This window comes from Molothrus ater, chromosome 32, assembly GCF_012460135.2.
Source record: "Molothrus ater isolate BHLD 08-10-18 breed brown headed cowbird chromosome 32, BPBGC_Mater_1.1, whole genome shotgun sequence".
NCBI classification, from domain to species: Eukaryota; Metazoa; Chordata; class Aves; order Passeriformes; family Icteridae; genus Molothrus; species Molothrus ater.
The window spans coordinates 265,249-278,130 of NC_071659.1; the positions used below are offsets into that span (position 1 = coordinate 265,249).

General features: G+C 53.7%; 1 protein-coding gene across 1 annotated transcript in view; it reads left to right on the forward strand.

Annotated features, from left to right (window-relative positions):
- Positions 1-9,192: 9,192 nt before the first annotated feature.
- Positions 9,193-12,882, forward strand: part of ASXL2 (ASXL transcriptional regulator 2) — a 71,743-nt gene continuing 68,053 nt past the window's right edge. Inside the window, exon 1 of the mRNA XM_036405158.2 lies at positions 9,193-9,340. Within this exon, the coding sequence (XP_036261051.1) occupies positions 9,284-9,340 (57 nt within the window). The 5' untranslated portion in view covers positions 9,193-9,283. The remainder of the gene's footprint in view (positions 9,341-12,882) is intronic.

Consider the following 12,882-nt stretch of genomic DNA (forward strand, 5'->3'; position numbering starts at 1 on the left):
GGGCTGGGATGGGTTGGGTTGGGTTGGAAAGGACCTCAAAGCCCATCCAGTGCCAGCCCTGCCATGGCAGGGACACCTCCCAGTGTGCCAGGGTGTGCCAGTGTCCAGCCTGGCCTTGGGCACTGCCAGGGATCCAGGCTGGGCACCCTGTGCCAGGGCCTGCCCACCCTGCCAGGGCACAATTCCCCATTCCCAAGATCCCATCCAGCCCTGCCCTGTGGCAGTTTAATTCCCAGCTCTGAGGTTGTCCACAGCAGAGGGAGTTAAAAGCCCCGTGGATGTGGCACTTGGGGACAAGGGGCACTGGTGGCCTTGGCAGTGCTGGGGATGTGGTGGGGCTCAGGAGTCTGTGATTCCAGGCAGGCAGAGATTTGTTCTGTTTCTCATGGAAAAGGTCACTTTGATCAGGTGAGTCACAGTAAATGCCACTGAAAAGGGACTGAGGCAAGAAAAGGAAAGAGGAAAGGTCCCTCAAAGGCACTGGATGTCCCCACATCAGCCAGGTCAGATTTGACTCCCAGAGGGAATTTGGTAAAGTGGCCTCAGAGCTGCCAGTGAGGGGTCTGGGATCTCACAGAGAAGAGGCTGAGTGTTCAAACAGGACACCTGATAAACAGAACAGGACAAACATGAGGAATCTTTAAAATGAGGAGAGGGGAATTGAGGGGTTCTCTGCTCAATTTAACTTCACCTGCTGAAAGGACTGAATGGATCAACAAAATCCACCTGAAAATCCTGGCAGGGGAACACGTGAACAACCAAGGTGGGCTGGTCCAAAGCAAATGCCACCAAATGCCACCAAATGCCACCACAGCAGCTCCATGCTCAGCTGGAATATGAGAGCCTGCAGGTGTGAGGGGCACAATGTGGGACAGAAGGAGGGATTTTGGTGAAACTCTGACATCCTCCCTGAGGAGAGCCTGAGTGGAGCCAACAATGGGATTGTTCCAAGAGAAACAGGTCATAGGGAGGCAGAGACAAAGGGGATTTGTTCTCCTTCAGCCCAGCTCTCCTGGGGATTTTCCTGCTGGGAAAGCCCTGCTTTCCAAGGAGGGGAGCATTTGTGATGGTTTTGTAAAAATCAACAGGAATGATGTGAAAATGTGAAAGAAACAGGGTGATTTCCACCTGGGAACAGTGTGGAGAGCTGGGGTCATGCTCTGCCCCATTTCTGCCAACACCAGAAATGCAGCTGCAAGAGGAAGGGATTATCCCACTGCTGCTACCAAGGGGAGAGAATCAAGAACTGCTGGGCCTGAAACACAGCAGGGAATAGTTAGGTGAGAATTTGGGGCACCAAACTCCCCAAGGCTGGCACCGGAGGAGTTCCCCCTGTAGGACACTGTAGTGCTGCTCCAGGGCAGGTTTTAGGGGCAGATGGGACTGGTGGCACCATCAATGACCCTGCAGGGCACTGGATGGTGGCACAAGCCCTGGACATCCCTCCCAGCCCTGCTTCCGTGGGTCTGTGGTTTGAAGGGACAGCCTGAGAGCACAAGGTCAGAGCATGGCCACAGTCAGGAGCTCTGTGCAGCCCAAGGGCTCCAGAGACCAGGCATGGAAAGCCAAAAAAGGGATTTTCACACCAAGTGGAGGTGCCAAAGCCATTCTGAAATGCCAGCTTTGGCAAAGCTCATGTACAGCCCGTGGGACAGAGGGTGAGCTCAGGCAGGTAGAAATGCTCCAATCACCAACAATCCTCTCTGCTGGTTCTCAGCTTCTTTTTTCTTCCTCTGTCAAGGTTGGGACTGAAGCTCTTGAGATGGAATTTCAAGTTCAGAGTCAGATGTTTATTATTTCCTATCTCTATTACAAGTAGTGAGTTCTGCAGCATTCTACTAACAAGCTGCAAAATGGCCAACTGTCTTTCCCTGCAAGGTCTTTTAAGGCTAAACTACCCAATTAGGAAATGACACCTAAATTATTTCCACTTTTAACCCAATGACTGATCCCTCAAAGTCTGCAGGGTGGCCTTTTCTGTCCAATTACAAAATACCACCCAAACCCATGGAGAAGAAGGGAGAAGAAGGGAGAAGAAGGTGAAGAAGAAGGAGCAGCCTCCACCCTAAAACCTCCATCTTGCCCCATATATATGACAATATTCTAAAACCCCAAACTCTTTAAGTTTTCCACCCTGTGATATCACACACTTCTAACCAACTCCACACCTGTAATCCAGTGCTCTCATTTTGGAACTCCATTTTGGAAATCTTTTTGGAAATCCATTTTGGAAATCTTTTCCAAGGCCTCAGGTCAAATATAGTATTTTCTTGTGGGTCTGTGCCCTTCAGCACAGAAAGTTTCAAATTCTCAGCATCCAGGGTTCCAACATCTCTTCCCTTGCAAATTCTGCAGTGCCTGGTTCACAGCGGTGGGGCTCAGCTGCTGGGCTGGGCTAATGGCCAGGAAGGGCTCCTGGCTCCCAGCTGTCCCTCCCAGCTCCTGGAGGAGCCTGGATGGCCTCAGCTCCTGCAGCCATGGATATTGATGGCCCAGGTTCATAACATTTGCAAGGCAGGGAATACCCAGGGGGGTCTGGGCCTGCAGCCCTGCCTGGCTTGGTTTGTGGTGTTTGCTCCTTCCTGGGGGCCACAGCAGCTTCTCCCAAACATCTGCAGTGCTTCCAGTGCTGGGGACATTCCCTGGGTGCAGCAGGGAGGGTCTGAGGTGATGAACATCACCTCAGATCCAGAGCTCTTTGTTGCCCTGGAAGAGCCTCCCCTTGCAGTCCTACAGAACACCACGGGTTTTATGAGAATGTTCAACCAGGTTATAGAATATGATTTGAGGGGTTGGGTCCCATCTGCTGGCAGTTCAGAAAAAAATGTAGTTTTTAATTGAAATCTAGAAAATTTAGGATAAATTCACTACAACAATTTTTGTTTCTTTCTTAGTACAATTCATAGTACTTTTCCTGCCATGAATTTAAAATTTATACCTTAGGTTGCCCAGAGAAGCTGTGCCTGGCAGTGTCCAAGGCCAGGCTGGATGAAGCTTGGTTTAGCTTGGATATTGAGAAAGGATTTTCCCCAGAGGGTGCTGGCACTGCCCAGGCTCCCCAGGGCATGGGCACAGCCCTGAGGCTGCCAGAGCTCCAGGAGCATTTGGAGAGCACTGCCAGGGATGCCCAGGCTGGGATTGTTGGGGGTCTGGGCAGGGACAGGGGCTGCACTGAATGATCCCTTTGGGTCCCTTCCAGCTCAGGATATTCCATGGTTCCTGCTGCTAGCACAGTGCTAAAGTTTATCATTATCTTTGCAAAGTGCCCTGGGATTTATTGGTTATACACAATTCCTAAAGGGCCAAATGTTTTCACTCCTGAGTGGTTTTCAAAGCATGGGGGGAGCCACAGCCACCAGGAATGTTCTGTATGCACTTCCCAAGAGAGAAGCTGTGTGGGAAGCCTTTGGTGCAGAGAGGATTTGGGGATTATTTTGAGGTTTTTTGTTGTTCCCTGACGCTCTCATGACACCCTGTGGGCTTCCCCCTGTACTACTGCAGCTGCACAAACAGCCAGAATTCCATTCTTTTCCTCCCCAATGGCTCTTCACTTTTGTCCCTACATTTTTCTCAGTGACTTTTCCTCCAGGCTTTAATGGCTGAAGGAAGAGCAAACCTACAAGGGTGTGGAAAAGAGAGAAGAAGGAAGAAGAAGGTACAACCTCCACCCTAAAACCTCCATCCTGCCCCATATATATGACAATATTCTAAAAGCCCAAACTCTCAAGTTTTCCACCCTGTGATATCACACACCTCCTGGCTGTCCCTGCCAGGAGCAGCCCAGCACTGCAGGGGCTGCTGAAGGGCTCCCAGTGCTCCAGCAGAGCTTTGAAGGGTTGGGGGAATAAATGGAATGGAGGCCTGCAGGGTGGGTATGACAGAGACATGGAATGGCACAGAACCATGGAATGGTTATTGGAGGGAGCTCAGAGCCCCCCAGTGCCACCCCTGCCATGGCAGGGACACCTCCCACTGTGCCAGGGTGTCCCAGCCCCAGTGTCCAGCCTGGCCTTGGGCACTGCCAGGGATCCAGGGGCAGCCCCAGCTGCCAGGGAACAATTTCCTCCTAATATCTGAATTATTGACAGCCCCTCTGGTTTGGTGTCTACTGGAATGTTTTGTGCTGGGAAGAGCATGTGGGACCCTGCTGGGAGCTGTCAGGAGAGGGAGCTGGGCTGGGAGTGATGGGCTGAGCTGGGCTGGGCTGAGCTGGGCTGGGAGTGATGGGCTGAGCTGGGCTGGGCTGAGCTGGGCTGGGAGTGATGGGCTGAGCTGGACTGGGAGTGATGAACTGAGCTGGACTGAGCTGAGCTGAGCTGAGCTGGGCTGGGCTGAGCTGGGCTGAGCTGAGCCTGGAGTGATGAACTGAGCTGGGCTGAGCTGACCTGATCTGGGAGTGATGAACTGAGCTGGGCTGAGCTGAGCTCTGGAGATGCCAGCCCACCCCAGCCCCAAGGGATTGGGCACAGGATCCCAAAGGATCCCAAGGGATTTGGGAAAGGCATCCATGGATTTCCTGTTCCCCTGGGAAACCCAGGGCCTGGCCCTGAAGGCTGCCCCTCCTCTCTCTGTGCAGGCTGGGGGTGGACAGGAAAAGCCCAGCTCCAGCAGACAGGACCTGGAATGCAGCTGCAAGGAATGACCCAGCCAGCAGCATGGCCCAGCCTCCAGCTGCAGAACCCCCAGCTGGTGCTCAGTGCATCACACAGGCAAAGGGAAGTGCAGGCTGCATCCCCTTGTGATCTCACTGTTTGTTGCTGTGAGGTGTTTGTTACCCTGACAGCTCTGGGCACGAGGGAAAGGCCAGAGCAGCTCCTGGAGCTCCAGGGGCTGCTGCACTTCCAGCTGGGGTCAGCAGCTCTGGGAATGTCCCACAGGAACACGGAATGTGGAACCCACCCACTGTCAGTGCAGGTCCTTCCCACTGCACACCTTGCAGCTGCTGCTGGGGTCACCTTTGGGGGCAGCTGCTCCTTCCTTCCTTCCTTCCTTCCTTCCTTCCTTCCTTCCTTCCTTCCTTCCTTCCTTCCTTCCTTCCTTCCTTCCTTCCTTCCTTCCTTCCTTCCTTCCTTCCTTCCTTCCTTCCTTCCTTCCTTCCTTCCTTCCTTCCTTCCTTCCTTCCTTCCTTCCTTCCTTCCTTCCTTCCTTCCTTCCTTCCTTCCTTCCTTCCTTCCTTCCTTCCTTCCTTCCTTCCTTCCTTCCTTCCTTCCTTCCTTCCTTCCTTCCTTCCTTCCTTCCTTCCTTCCTCCCTTCCTCCCTTCCTCCCTTCCTCCCTTCCTCCCTTCCTCCCTTCCTCCCTTCCTCCCTTCCTCCCTTCCTCCCTTCCTCCCTTCCTCCCTTCCTCCCTTCCTCCCTTCCTCCCTCCCTCCCTCCCTTCCTTCCCTTCCTTCCCTTCCTTCCTTCCCTCCCTCCCTGGGATTCCAAGTCCTGGTGTTCCCTCTCTGAGCCTTTTCCCATCCCCCTGTGCTCCTCCCCTGAGCCCTTCCCCACCATCTGAGTGTTTGACTGCTCCCATCCCTCAGTGCACTGACTCATGATCTCAGACAGACATGCAAACACGTCTGCAGCAGCAGCAGAACCCCGGGGGGAATCCAGAAGAGCAGCTGAAGAATGGATTTGAGGGAAGAATTTGGGATTTCTGTGTCTTGCCCCAGAGCAGCACTCCTCACACTGAGGGGAGTCCTGACACCTCTGCTGAGGGGAGAGCAGACACCTCTCCTGTGTCCATCTGCTGATTCCCTTCCCAATGGGAACCAGCAACCCCCATCCCTAATTAGATCATTAATCACAGTCAATTCCAGGACTTTGGAGGAGATCCTCGACACTGGGAATAGACAAACCCACCCCCACTGAAGGGAAGATCAATTCCCCTGCAGGGAGCAGACATCCCTGGGTTGTCACTGCTCAGGGAATTTCCCCTTCTCATTCTCTGTCATTTGTTGTTGTTCCACACTGCTGAGTTTATTGTCAGTTATTTCTGCATGGCTCATGCCCACAGCACTGACCTGTCACAGCCGCCTCCTTTAGTACCAAGTGCCACCTTGTGTCCTGCAATTGTGGCTTTCCAGGTGTGTTCCTTGTTTCTCCCCTCCACGTTTCACTCTTCCTGTGCTCCAGGTTGTGTCACCACTCATCCCTTCAGCCAGAATCAGTCAGAGAAACCTGAAACCACAGAACCAATGGTTCTGTGAACTGAAGGGAAGATCAATTCCCCTGCAGGGAGCAGACATCCCTGGCTTGTCACTGCTCAGGGAATTTCCCCCTTCTCATTCTCTGTCGTTTGTTGTTGTTCCACACTGCTGAGTTTATTGTCAGTTATTTCTGCATGGCTCATGCCCACAGCACTGACCTGTCACAGGCACCTCCTTTGGCACCTTGTGTCCTGCACTTGTGGCTTTCCAGGTGTGCTCCTTGCTTCTTCACTCTTAGTGTCACCCAGGTTGTGTCACCACTCATCCCTTCAGCCAAAATCAGTCAGAGAAACCTGGAACCACACCAGAACCAATGGGACATTAAACACCTGATTTATTCTGTATTATAGATCAGCTTTTATAACACAGCTGTCAGGGAGCAGGAGGAGTTTCTGAGCTGGTCTGGAACAGGCTGTGCTGGGAGCAGCCTGGGGCAGTGAAAAGTGTCCCTGTCATGGCAGGGGTGGCACTGGATGGGCTTTGAGGTCCTTCCCACCCAAACCAGGGTGTGATTCCATGATTTCAACAAAAAAAAAATCCCTCAATCCTCTCTAAATTAATCATTTTTTTAGCTCCCAGTGGGGCCAAAAGTGCAATGGTTGAAGCAGGAATTGCAGCTTGTTTGGGAGCTGTGGCTGCCAAATTTCTGCTTTTGATACAGTATAATGCCAGTTTATGTGTGCACCATACAGCTTTTATGAATAGTAATGTAATATATAATATCTTAGACTGTAGCATAGCAGAGACTGTGAAAGGTGGAAGTGATTTTTCATGTAACTAACTCAGAAAATGGTGTCAAATAATTAGGGGATTTCCCACATTTGGGGACTGTCTTATCTGAAAGACAAGACAACACTGAAAAAGGAAAAATTCATTGATCTACTTGTCAGGGAGTGAAAATACAACAGGATGGAACCACAAGAAGAAATAAAATATATTTGTATGATCTACAAGATGGCATGAAGACAAGTCAAAGGTTAAAACTAAGCCAAAGAACATCTAAACTCAAAGGAATGACTGAATATGAATAAACTGTTAGGAATAAGCATTTACCCCCTGTAATGTAACAGTATATAAAGAACATGGTTTTTAATTAACATTAATATTAATATTAATTTATTAATTAAATAAAATACGGTGCTTTTGGCAAATAGCAAGCACCCAGCACCGTATTTTATTCCTTAATAAACTTTTATAAAAATTTTAAATAGTGAGCCGTATTTCTCACATGGGGAACTGGGGGAAACTGAGGCAGGGCTGGCGTGAGGGGGAATGGGGACAGGGGAGGGGGGACAGTGCTGATTTTGGAGCTCTCTGGACACACACAGAGTTTAGAAATGCTTTATAAATGAGATGCTGAATTGTTTCACACAGGGTGCAACCTGGAGGTTTCCACAAAGCCAGCACAGCAAGGAGCAAAAATTGCAACATTCGTGCATATTTTCATCAATTTATTTTCATAAATTATTTGTGCATTTATTTTCATAAAACCACCCATGCAATGCAGGGCTGCCACCTGCCTAATGCACATTTCTTTAGCAAAACTCGTTTCTGTCCCCACCTGGGTTCCTCTGGGGGCTCTGGGGAGGTGCCCCCGGTCCATTTTAAACAAAGTTCACCGAGGGTTTCGTGCCAAGCAAGACTTGTCTGCTGCCCCGGGCTTCTTAACAGTCACATCCATGTTTATATTTACACCGTGTGGCTCAGTCAGATGACAGGAAACACGGCAGGGGACAAGAGACACTGAAAAATGCCTATTTTGTGATTGGCTTTTGGCAAATATTCAAATGAATATGATATGTGTTATGTTAGAAAGTTATGCTGCATTAATTTTCTTAATTAGTGTGTTAAATATAGTTTTAGGTTATAACATAATGTGAAAATAGAAACGATGCTATGTAAGATAAGTTTTTTAAGAGAAAGGATTTGCAGCAAGATAACAGCCACAGGACACCAAAATTTTTCAGAGAAAAAGAAGTTTTTGCTCCGTTATCAGAAGAAATGAACTTCTTCCCACCTCGCTCAGCCCTGGAGATGCAGTCAGGATTCAGAGGAAGAAGCTGACACTGCCCAGCCAGAATCCTGTGTTTGAATGGAATTTCTGCATCATGGATGAGCTGTATGAATATGCAACAGGCTGTTGCTTTTAAGGGTTAATCCTCTGTTAATGTGTGTCCTTTCTCGGGGTTATTTTGCCCAGAAAAAGGTACCTGGACTGTGTGTAACTCTTTTGTTTTTATTGTCTCCTATTGTCCTAATCCAAATTGTCCAAATTATTATTACTCTAATTACATTACTATTTTTATAACCATTTTATTACTATTCAACTTTTAAAATTTCAAAAACAAGTGATTGGCGTTTTTCACTGACACCACCCAACAGGAAGACCCCAACTGTTCGCCAAAGGCCCTTTGAGGGAGCTCAGGCTTCCTCCTTTGAGACCACTTCAACCACAGCCAAGACCCCGTTTCACAACCCCTGCCCATTCTCCATGACTCCCTGGACGAATTATTCTCTATTTCTGACTCTTGAGGCGCCACCATCGGTGTCACTGCGGAGCTGGTGGGCACCGGGCGCTGAGGGCGCGGCTGAGGCTCTGAGGGAGCCGCCGCCATCTTTCTCCCTCAGCCACGGCGCCAGCGCAAGCTGCGGGCACCGCCGGCGAGCGCGGAGGAGGGAGCGGAGGCTGCCGGTGGCACTCGGTGGCGGCGGGAGAGCGGAACGGTTGCCGGTGGCAGCCAGGGAGGGACACATCGCCACCACAGCAGAGCGGCACCGCCGCCATATCCGCTCCCCCTCAGGCGCCGCCGCCATCTTTGCTCGTCCTTCCGAGGGGCGGGAACGCGCCCGGGCGAGGGCAGGGTGGGCGTGGCTCCACAAAGCCCCGCCCCTCCCCGCGCCGTGGGCGGGGCCGGCGGGCGGGGTCACATGACCGCGGCCCGTGCGCAGCCGGAGCCAACATGGCGGCGGCGGCGGGCGCTGGGGCCGCCGCTCTCGGCGCCGCTCGCCTCTAAGGGGCCGCTGCCCCCGCCCCGCCGCCCCCCGCGCCCGCCGGACACCCCCCGAGCGCTCCGAGCCCCGCCGCGTCCGACATGAGGGAGAAGGGCCGCAAGAAGAAGGGCAGGACCTGGGCAGAGGCCGCCCGGACGGTGCGCGGGGGGGCCGCGGGGCGGGTCGGAGGCCGCGGGGCGGGTCGGGGCGCTCCCGCCGGGGCTCGGGGGGGCCGTGGGGCCTGCCCGGCCTCCTGCAAAGCCGCGGGGGTTATTTTGACCTGGGCTCCGGTTGTTCCGTGCTTCCCGGCAGGGATTGCCCCGGGAAGCGGCGCGGGGGAGGGATTGCCGCTTGGATTTGCTGTGGAGAGCGAGGGTGGAAGTCAGAGCCGCCAGCAAGTGAGAGGCACAGGGGGTTTTTCGGTGTTTGCGGTGCTTTCCGTGCAGCTGGATACGCTCAGGCGCTGAGCTGCTCCAGGTCACGCAGAGCTACACATGCTAAAAAGTGAATTTTTATCTCCCGGTGTCCCAGCGGGACGGGGTTTGTCGCCCTCCTGTCGCTGGCGGTCCCTGTGAGGGCCGGGCACGGAGGGTGAAGAAAAGGGAAGTTCGGAATATGGGACGGGAATGAGAGAGGAAACTCCACAGGTGCGAAACGCTGAGCTCTGAGAGCTCCGCTCGCCCTTCCCAGGTCGGGATAAATCCCCCTCACGGAGAGGAGGAGGAGCTCAGGCTCTGGGAACCCTCCTGGAAGAGGGATCTGTTCAAACAAGACTTGAAAAGTCTGGCTGGGAAGCAAATGTAAATAGAAACCTGCGGCTGAGACTTGCAAGGGATATTTTAATAAATAAATTCACTTGGACCTCGTGTTTACTGCGTGGAAGGCATCAGGATAGCTGCTGTGTTCAGGAGACGCAGTGCAGTTAGAGATTTTTAAGAAATAATTTGCTGGCTTGCAGGCAGTTGCTCTGCGTGTGTTTTTGTGTGTAATTTTAACAGTTTCTTTTGAAAGAGCAGCGGCAGGGTCTCCACTGGAGGGTGGAGGTGGGATCAGCTCTTTTCCAGCCTCTGTGCACTGCTGTCCATCCACTGAGCCCCTCCAGAATCCACTTAAGGGCTAAACTTATTCTACACTGAACCCTCTCACCCCTGCAGGCTGCACCTTGCCCAGAGCCTGGAAAAAGGAGGAAAGGATGGGCAAATCCCTGCCAAAACCTCAGCTCTGGCAGATCTGTGTGCTCAGCAGCAGTGCCAGAGGACTCTGGTCAAACTCCAGCTCCAGTCTCCCTGAGGTTTGGCTGAGTTTTGGGGCAGAAATCCTGGCTGGGGTTCTTGTTGTGTGCTGGCCTTGGAGGGAAGGTTGTACAGCTGTGCCAGGGAAGGTAAAAGCTCTCAGGTGCCTTGGCCTTCTGCTTTTGGAAGGTGACATAAAATTGTCCCTGAGCTCAAGAATGTCTCCAGGTGTCCCCTCTGTGTGGAGGTTCCTTCACTGAGCTCTGAGGTGGCTCTGGGGTGACCCCAAGAGTCCCTGGGCCACAGCCCAACTGTGCCTGATCCCCACCCTGTCCCCAGCCCAGGGCACTCAGTGCCACATCCAGGACACAGGGATGGGCACCTCAAACCTCCATGAGCAGTTCCAAGGCCTGAGCCCCCTTTCCATGCAGAAATTCCTGCTGGTGTCCACCCTGAGCCTGCCCTGGCCCAGCCTGAGGCCATTTCCCCTTGGCCAGAGCAGCTGCTGCAGTGCAGAGGGCTGGGGGCTCCACCTGGTGAAAACGACCCCAAATGATCACTGAGTGCCTGAGGAAGGTCATTCACAGAGCTCTGAACTGCAAAAAGCTCCAGGCAGAGGTTGTTGGAACTTCACAGAATCCCAGGATCATTCAGGCTGGAAAATCCCTCCCAGCCCATCCAGTCCCAGCTGTGCCCAATGCCCACCTTGTCCCCTGAGTGCCACATCCAGGTGACACCTGCAGGGATGGGCACCCCAAACCTCCCTGGGCAGCCCCTGCCAAGGCCTGAGCCCCCTTTCCATGCAGAAATTCCTCCTGGTGTCCAAATTCTCCAGGATAATCCCAAAAGGGCCCTTTTCCTCCCTGGCAGGAGGAACAACCCCTCCCTCCTCAGCTGTGAAGGTGCAGCTCTTCACCCACTTTGCTGCTGGTGCCAGTTGGATTGGAGTCACAGGATCCCAGAATCCCTGAGGCTGGAAAAGAGCTCCCAGACATTGAGTCCAACCTGTGCCTGATCCCCTCCTTGTCCCCAGCCTAGAGCTCTGAGTGTGTCACATCCAGGCCTTCCCTGGACACCTGCAGGGATGGGCACCCCAAACCTCCCTGGGCAGCCCCTGCCAAGGCCTGAGCCCCCTTTCCATGCAGAAATTCCTGCTGGTGTCCACCCTGAGCCTGCCCTGGCCCAGCCTGAGGCCATTTCCCCTTGTCCTGTCCCTGTTCCCTGGCTGTGCCCTCCTGGCAGGGACTTGTGCAGAGCCACAAGGGCCCCCTGAGCCTCCTTTGCTCCTTTCCCACCTCCCTCAGCTGCTCCTCACAGACCTGACTGTCCAGGCAAGCTTGTCCTGGGCAACTCCCCAGCTCCCCAGGCTGCAGAGCAGCCTCAGGTCATCCCAGCTGCATTTTCTGTTCCCCTGTGCCTCCTCCCCTGCTCTCTCACCTCTGCACTGGTGCTCACAGGTGGTTGAGGCAGCTAAAGCAGCAAAACCATTGTTTTTTATAATTAACTTCTGGTGCTGATCTGTTCTTGCTCCACTTTAGTCCTCCTGGCCAGGAGTTTGGGGTTAGGTCTCCTCCAGCTCTGGCTCATGAGAATACACTGAGATGATTTATTCTTGAGTTAACTGAATGCATTGGAGCAGCTCAGAGGTGAGCCATGGCCGTGAGAGGAGGGAACCCCTTGGAACTGCTTTGGAGAGCTTTGGGGCTGCTAGCTGGGGCAGCAGAGCAGCAGGAGGTGAGGGAAGGTCCCCAGGAGGGCAGGAAGTCACTGTTGATAAACAGCCTGTTCTCATTTCCTGCCTTGCTCTGCAGCTGCACAGGGCTGGAGCTGCTGCCCCTGCTGGGACAGGGCCTGGGGTGCCTGCGGCTCCAAACCCCCTGCAGGAGGGGAAAAGCTGCTGCAGGTTCAGGGGGTGGGCAGCACACAGTTTGTGTTCAGGCTGTGCCAGTGCTGGAGCTGTGCCAGGCTGGGCTCCTGCACCCAGAGCTGTGCCAGGCTCAGGCTGTGATCCTGCACCCAGAGCTGTGCCAGGCTCAGGCTGGGATCCTGCACCCACCGCTGTGCCAGGCTGGGATCCTGCACCCAGAGCTGTGCCAGGCTCAGGATCCTGCACCCAGAGCTGTGCCAGGCTGGGATCCTGCACCCAGAGCTGTGCCAGGCTGTGATCCTGCACCCAGAGCTGTGCCAGGCTGTGATCCTGCACCCAGAGCTGTGCCAGGCTGTGATCCTGCACCCAGAGCTGTGCCAGGCTGTGATCCTGCACCCAGAGCTGTGCCAGGCTCAGGATCCTGCACCCAGAGCTGTGCCAGGCTGGGATCCTGCACCCAGAGCTGTGCCAGGCTGGGATCCTGCACCCAGAGCTGTGCCAGGCTGGGATCCTGCACCCAGAGCTGTGCCAGGCTGGGATCCTGCACCCAGAGCTGCCAGGGATCCAGGGGCAGCCCCAGCTGCTCTGGGTGATGCCTTGG